Genomic DNA, 8,338 nt, shown 5'->3' with positions numbered 1-8,338 from the left:
TTAAATTTGATGAAGAATTCATCGGTTATGACAATGATCCACTTTGACACTCTCGTTTGCGTGATTTAACTTGAAAATATGGATATTTTTTATAAGTATTGCACTTATAAGCATATCTAGGCTCAGATATGGGGAAAAATTAGGCATATGGCAAACATTACTTGAGCCTACGAAAAATGTTTTTTTCCTGATTTTGGCTGGAATTTTGCGGATTTTAGTATTTCCCTAAATTTGTGTTTTAGATTTAACCATCCCCTCAATCAAGCATTTTTCAGCCTTATTAAGCATTGAACCTAAGCATCTCTGAGCCTGTTTTCAGATTTTTCTATGCTTATAAAAAGAATACACCGTGGCTATGTTGCTTGAAGAGTATATTATGAGTTGTTTAATCACTTGTGGTTTGAATCAGAAGCTGATAAATACTTAAAGTTTTTTTATTTACTTAACATTTATCTCCCTAGCGGGGCGCCACAGCATGTCATCTATTCATGATTAACGTCGTTATCTCCGAAAAAATGCTTTTTTTATCTCCGTAGTAAAACGCCACACATTTCAGAAAACCAGTGATTCTACAAATATGTCAAATTTGTCTCAGCTGCTCAAACCTTTAAGCGGCAAAATTCTGCAAAACGTGCAGAATAGGCATGAATGGGCAAGTCAAATTTTAAAATATTCAAAAGGATAGCACAGTTGTGACAAATTTTGAATCCAACTTTTTTACCCGTATACAGCTCGGAAAATTAACCGCCTTCGGCGGTCGACTAGTAATCGTATGTTTTGTCGTGCAATTAACGATTAATCAATCGTAACAAAGGAGAAAATACCGTACTTTGCACTCGTCCTTCGGACTCGTGCAAATTACTATTTTCTCCTTTGTTACTCGTGATTAATCGTTAATTGCACGACAAAACATACGATTCCGAGGTAATCGTCAGTAAATAATCATTAGTAAATCATAGTTTTTTTAGAAAAAGGGAAAATTTTTGACATTCGAATTGCAATGCAACTTATGTACACAAAGCGAATTTTTGAAGTACTGTATGAGTACTAAAAAATGTCTTTGTTTTTTATTATATAGTAAAAAAAGTCTCTGACACAGGACTTGGGAGAGAAAAGAATAAGGGGACAAAATTGTCCCCCCGCCGAAGAGTGCAAAAAGTGGTAATAGTGCAATTAACGATTAATCGCACTCCTCTAAACCAATCAGATTCGAGTAATTTTGCACGGCTGACGATTACACGTTATAAGCATATCCAGGCTCAAATCTTGGAAATACTTTTTATTTGATAATGTTTTTCAAACGACTTTTACTTATTATTTATATTTTATAACCAACTTTTTTAGAAGGATTTGATTGAAAATGCATAAAAAATTTGCACTTACGTATCATAATTTCAAAACTGACTACCGTATTACTTGGTATTACACGTTATAAGCATATCCAGGCTCAAATCTTGGAAATACTTTTTATTTGATAGTATTTTTCAAACGACTTTTACTTATTATTTATATTTTAAAACAAACTTTTTTAGAAGGATTTGATTGAAAATGAATAAAGAATTTTTACTTACGTATCATAATTTCAAAACTGACTACCGTATTACATGGTATTACACGTTATAAGCATATCCAGGCTCAAATCTTGGAAATACTTTTTATTTGATAGTATTTTTCAAACGACTTTTACTTATTATTTATATTTTAAAACAAACTTTTTTAGAAGGATTTGATTGAAAATGAATAAAAAATTTTCACTTACGTATCATAATTTCAAAACTAACTACCGTATTACTTGGTATTACACGTTATAAGCATATCCAGGCTCAAATCTTGGAAATACTTAAGCATTTATACTGAGCCCCAGTTTATAAAATTTTAAAGCATTTAATATCTACCAAATAAAAAAAAACATTCATAATAAGTGTAAATCATTGTAATTCATGTCATTACATAAGCATGGCATAAGCATATTCGAGGCTCAAAAATTCATTTTGCATAATGAGGCTCACAAAAAATTATCCTACGTGTAATCCTTTTGGATATAAGGGGGGGGGGTGTGATTTCTCCACAAAAGCTGCGAAACCAAGGAAAAATTTCTACGCCACAAAAGTCTAGCTACTTCGCTAACTAAACTAGCCTATGGAAATCTGCCGTATCTCGAGCATAAGTTGGAAAAATGCTTTTCGCCTTGTTTTCTTCTTTCATTTGAAAGTCATTGAAAATTTTCGGGAATGTTTCTCGTAAAAATTAAAATGAAGTGTTAATCTAATTTCAAAATAATCTTCCATAACCTGAACCTGAGGGGTACTTAGGTTAAGACGGGTGCGGGGTATCTGTGGACGGTAAGGGTCGGTTTTTTCACCTTTCAAAGTATCTCTAAAGGTCGCAAAACTAAGAAAAATTTGAATTAGTCTCTCTTAGTTTATTTTGGAGGTCCCATCCGCACATACCCGTCATCTGCTAACCCTAGTACCCCCCTCCCCGAGAACCCGATAAATAAGTTAGTTTTGCGACCCTTAGAGATACTTTGAAAGAGGCGTTTCTGAATTTTTTAAAAAACCACAAATTTAGAAAGATCACTCTAAATTCAATGTGGAGGAATGCGTAAGCTTTCCACAGTCTTTTGTTAAAATCATGGACTCTAATCAGGGGGCGTACGGCTATTATTATATAGATGTAACCGAATCATATACACGCTATTTCGGTAAGTGTTAAGGTTCCTGGGAATGTCGCAATGTCTGCTCAGTACTGTCATTCCTCTTCTTGCAGCGGTTCAGGTGCGAGAACAACCCCAACAGCTATCGGATATTTCAAGTCACTAAAACTAAAACTTGAACTAAGATTAAAATCGACCGGAATCGAATCGAATTTGTTCCTTTCATTATTTGTTACCTATTTTCTATGTCTGGATTAGTGGCCTGGCATGCTAGACTACAACCTCGTCCCAATGCCTGATCTCTTTTACTGATTGACGAGGAGATTAGCCCTGGACCCCTCTGAATTACTATCGCCTGTATAAGACGATTTTCAGAAAAGATTACGTAATTGTGCTAAAACTCATCAAATAACATCCAACTTAAAGTGTTGACGATATTCACCCTGGGTTCAAGAGTGGCTTGACTACAACTGTAAGTTTGAAAGGAAAACTTAAATCTCAGAAACTTCAACAAATAGTCGGGTAAATATTTAGTCTGAATCGCACACCTCTACAAAACCGCAGGTCCACTATAAAAGGAGTACGGATCCTTTAGTCGATGCCGGCATTCTTTTAAATATTCGACTAAAGCTTTCCTTAAAAGGTTTAGAACAATGAAATAATATATCGTTGATGATTTAGTTCTTTCACACGGGCAGTCCAGAACTTTAAAATATTTTTAGCCCTCTAAAAGACTTGGCCTTTTCTTTCTTTCCCCTGGATTAATGAAATACTTACTTATTGTAAAGAACGATATCGGGTCGCCAAATGGTTTTTGGATCCACGTTGATCTCTCTAATTCCATTGTACTCGTCAGGATTCCATTTCAAGATCTGATTATGCCATAGCTGTCTGATCCATGCACTAATAATCAATGTCTGACTCTTCTCGTGCTGTGAAGACAGGTTCAAACAGATATTTGGAAATTTCAGTTAAAGATACACCCCTGTCTCACAGTTCTGTGGAGAAAATTTCTATTGAAATCACAATTGGGATAGAAATTTTTTATTCCAAGCCAAAAGATTCCAGTGGGGATGGTTTTGATGTGCAATTTTTTTAACTTGAACTTCGAATTTGGATGAAAGTCAATTTGCGGGTGGGCTGACCACAGTAAACAAAAAGATATACAAATTTTCTTGATCACAATATTCTAAATTGGTGATATAGTATACTCTCTCTAATTCGAACCTCCATTATTCGAATCGTTCTGTAATTTGAATCTTTCGCTGATTTTAAGATAATTTTTGGTGCCTTGAAGATCGAATTGGAGAGAGTCAACTGTAGTGAATCAAGTTTAACGCGTCGCGTTTCTTCGAACAAATATTGTTTGACTTTTGAAATCTGATGAAATTTGATATTTAAGGTGGGACCTTATATATGAAGGTTTTGCCTAATAATTACAAGATACTAGAACATTTTACAACACATTTCGCTCACATCAATTTTTACAGTGTACTTCGAGACTGAAAAACACCTATGTGGAGTGGCCACCCCTATTTCTTAAAATAAGCATTTTACACCGTAGTTTACTTCAAGCTTACTTACCACATCGACAATTTGAGACATGGACAATCCAAAAACCACATTGACAGCATCTTTGTCAAAACGAACGGGTCTTGCCGCCGCATTGTAATTCTCAAATAATTTCTTCAGCAAACGATCTTCTGTTTCACTTCCGTTCACTGAAATTAAAATAAATGTTTGAAGTAAATGAAATCTAGGGTTTGAGCGGAGAACCTTCGCGATTCTGATGGGAACCTTTGAAATATATTATTGTATTAATGCAATGGTTTCGGAACCCAGGAAAAAATGAAATCCAACGTTAATAACCGTATACGTTTCGAAACCAGGCACTATCAAGACGCGTCCAACCATTAAACACCCCCGTATCAAAAACCAGTTGAAACCATCACCCTCTGATTTTATCCCAATTCGAAATTCAATGGAAAAAAATTTATGCTCAAAAACCATGCTTAGCTGCCTTTTGTGAGCTTTGAACAATAGAATATTCCCGCTGTGGTAAACGATTCCATCGGTTTTGTGAGACAGGGCCTCGGAGGGTTTTTGGTTAGAGTTCACCTGGAAGGATTGCCTTCAATTGCTGCTTTCGTTTCATTGATCTCCTTTACATAGAAGCTCTAAAACAGCCTCCCCACATTTTAAGGGTTGATGGGTGTATTCCCAATTCCCAATGAGATATTCCCTTGTTTGATCAAAAAATACATCTAGGGGATAACTTTTTAACCCTATTCGTACTAGGGGGGGCTGTTTCTGTTCGGGGGTAAAACTATAATGTTAATAGCCCCTGAAATAATTGAGCTTTTGGCCTGAACTTTCCTGTAAATTCCTAAGTTTTATTTAGCTTCAAAAAAAAAATTGACACCTAAAAATTTTCACATCTTGAGCATGATGACATTTTTGACAGTAAGGTGCCACAATTTTCAATACAAATTTATTTTTTATGTCAAATATATCGTTTAAACCGTAATTTATTGAATATTTAGTATAAAATAAGCATTTTAGGCTCATCAGGAAGCTTTTTTCTAAATCTTTTGTTAGAATACAATAGCTATTTATAAGAACAAAAGAAACTTTCAGTTTTTGCTCTTTTTTAGCATGATGAGTGACGTCATCAAGAAATTTTTTTTGTCAAAAGTTACCTTATATGACAAGTATCTTGTCATAATTTCATCCAAAAAGACCCAAAAGTTAAAGGGGTGGTACAGGAACAGCCCCCCTAGTTTTGAACCGCTCCTAAAAGCCTAGTATGATTAGGGTTGAATAAGTCAACGGATTGAAGAGGTTTAAATCCTATAGTCGGATGAGTTTTAGATGGGTCGAACTTTTTTAATGTCTTCAATAAAATGGAGAGTAGCTCAGAACAATTGAAACATACCTAAAGCAACAATGGGCAGTAAAACCAACAACTCGAATTTCATCATCTTCTTCAATAAACTTGTTAATCTTATTAGAGATTCCTGGAAAAAGAAGAATTTCAACATTTTTCTCTATCGGATTTCCCCCCTTTTGAAGTTTTTCCCCTTTTTCTTTGCTGTTTTAAGGGGGGGTTTAAGCTTACAGTCTGCACCATACGGTATAATCGAAATGAATTTGGAAATTATTTTACTTATTGGAACAAAGAAAGATGTTTATCGAAGAATCTATATGATATGCAGCGACTTTTTTAGCTTCGACTGACGGAGAGATTTTTGTTTCGCCCCTCTTCTTTTCTCTCTTACTGTTGACTGTAGAAAACTGCAACTGGGACTTTCAAATAGCCACTTATCTGCTCTCTTCTTCTCTTGTCCAAGCAATTCCGAGTCAAAGTAGTAAAAAATGGGGTGAAAAACCCTAAAATATCTCTCAAGTTTGGCCTTAACGCTGGAATACGATAAGAGCACTCTGAGGTTCGAAATACCCAAAACTAAGAAGAGCCCCAGTGCAGTTTAATGGAGAAGAGTATGAAAGTATTCATGAGGAGTGTTCGCAATAATCAGGTCGAATGATGCCAAATACTTTTCTTGTGAGAGGGTAAACCTGAACCTTTATCCCCTTTCTTGCCAATTTTTATTCATTGATAGTTTTATTTATTTCGCCCTTACGATCATCAATATTAGAAATCGATGATTGCGAAAGATATACTACCCAACAGGCCCGTACGAACAATTTTCATTTTGAAGGGGGCAAAGTGAGAAATAATCCGCAATTTAAGGTGTCTAGATTGCTCGAAAACGCATCTTATTAAAGGATTATGTTCAAAATGAATAAGCCATTAATACAAGATTTTTCAAAGCTACCAACTTTTGGAAACATTTTGATTTAGGGGGGTGTCCCCCCCGGCTGCTACGGGCCTGCCCAAGTAGAAAGTAGTATATCTGCAGATTTTAAATACTGAGTATTACAATTGTATTCCAAGTGGATTTTTTGTGATTTTAGGTCATTGAATGTTAATTTTGACTTTGAAAAGTTTCGTGAGTGTCCACCGATACTCCCTCCCTCTGAAACACAAAATTAAACAAGAGATCGGTCCAGTCGAAGCCAAATATTTAAACAAATTAATTGATACAAACAAAATAGCAAAAAATGATATCATTCCGACCAATAGAGGTCTAGTCTGAATCACAGATCTCTAGAATCAGCAAGTTGTATATCTATCAGAAACATAAACCCGTTAGTGGATGCCAGCAACATCAGAAACCTCGACTACACTCCGAACCATATATTTAACATCTGAATATTGTTTCAGAGTGGGACAGAAAAGCAGAAAAGAAAAACACTCTTACTTATACATTCACATATCACAAAAAGGCACTCCTGTTCTACTGCTGCGATTTATTCAAATACTGACAAATAATTGACGCAGATTAGTTGACTAGCCGTGCATTTATGGTTTCCCTTTTGATGCTGTGTTTTAAAATTTTCTCATGTTGTTTCTTTGGCAATATCTCATTGTTTTTCACTATTACTGTTTCTTAAACCTTGTTCAAAGCCTTCTTTATGGAGTTGAGGTTATTGCGCAATTACCAACTTCGCAACTTTAAGGTTAGCTTGTTCACAACAGGATGAAAAATGATATATTTCTCACTAAATATGAATATAAAATTCTATGTATAATCCATCGACAACTAGACATTTGATTGCTTAATATTTCAAAATTACTAGCGTTCTAATCCGGATTTTACCTATGTTTAAAGATGTAGAGGTAGGTTTGCTGGCTGTGCAAGATATGATAGAAAATAAATTTCAAATCGGTTTATTTTTCGGAAAAGATGTTCATTTAAAGTCCAAAAAGGGAATCTTCAGTTTTTACCGAAGGAAGAAAAAGTGTAAATACCTGTTTTGTACCGCAATTGGTTAAATCTAGTTTTCGTATGGGCGCAAATCTTAAGGCTTCACTTTTTTTGATTGGGAGGGATTGAAGATTCTTTTTTAGCCCCCATAACTCAATGGTAATTTCCCCTATAATAGAAAAGAATAAAATATGTTAAATAATCCCCGAATAGCCTACAGAATTTGTACTGCAAACATTCCAGCCAAGTCTAGAACTAAATCCGGGGGAGTTGTACTTAGGTAAATCAGGTGACGGGTATGTGTGAAAGTGATAAGGGTACTAATTTCTCAAAATCCCTCAAAAGGATAAAATTCATAGGTTAGTCTCTCGAAGGATCCCAAAATCAATGAAATTGAGAATTCCCCTCTTAAGAGTTAGGGTTTTCTAAAAAAACTAACTTTTGGGAAAAAATCGCCAAAATTTTGACAAACCACTAAAAGGGTCTCAAAAATGTAAAAAAGTTTTTTTCTCACCTCGCAAACCAAACCTAGTACCATCCCCATAGAACTACATAAAATTCTCATTTCTTCATTCAAGGACCAACCATGTCAAATGGAAAGTCTTATCGATGTAGTAGTTTAGTATTAATGAAAAAGAAACACCTTTTATCCCTCGCTTATAAGAAGAACACCTAAGAAATTAGGGAAAAAAAGAATGGACTAGCCTTGAACACATATCCTAAACGTAGGTTCCTTTGTAGAAAATATTGCAAAAAGTTCAAAGGCTTGTTTTCTTATAGTAAAAAGAAGTTGACATCTTTCACCTTAAGCCCCCCGCAAAATGAGAATCAACCTTCCACCAGATGGGGGAAA

The 8,338-nt window shown here is 35.0% G+C and overlaps 1 protein-coding gene across 2 annotated transcripts in view; it reads right to left on the bottom strand.

Moving 5' to 3' along the window:
• Positions 1-8,081, bottom strand: part of LOC136800632 (neuronal acetylcholine receptor subunit alpha-3-like) — a 30,975-nt gene extending 22,894 nt beyond the window's left edge. Inside the window, exons 1-5 of one of the 2 annotated variants that reach the window (XM_067057278.1) lie at positions 8,000-8,081; positions 7,530-7,654; positions 5,592-5,673; positions 4,241-4,377; positions 3,434-3,588 (exon numbers count right to left, since the gene is read on the bottom strand). In XM_067057278.1, the coding sequence (XP_066913379.1) occupies positions 3,434-3,588; positions 4,241-4,377; positions 5,592-5,637 (338 nt within the window). In that variant the 5' untranslated portion in view covers positions 5,638-5,673; positions 7,530-7,654; positions 8,000-8,081. Of the gene's footprint in view, positions 1-3,433; positions 3,589-4,240; positions 4,378-5,591; positions 5,674-7,529; positions 7,655-7,999 lie in introns of those variants that run through there. The other variant, XM_067057279.1, reaches the window with a different exon arrangement.
• Between the last annotated feature and the right edge of the window lie 257 nt (positions 8,082-8,338).

The sequence above is a fragment of the Clytia hemisphaerica genome, unplaced genomic scaffold, assembly GCF_902728285.1.
Source record: "Clytia hemisphaerica strain Z4C2 unplaced genomic scaffold, Clytia hemisphaerica genome assembly, whole genome shotgun sequence".
Classification (NCBI taxonomy): Eukaryota; Metazoa; Cnidaria; class Hydrozoa; order Leptothecata; family Clytiidae; genus Clytia; species Clytia hemisphaerica.
Note: the sequence above shows the minus strand (reverse complement) of the source record. Positions and strands in the feature narration are given on the sequence as shown.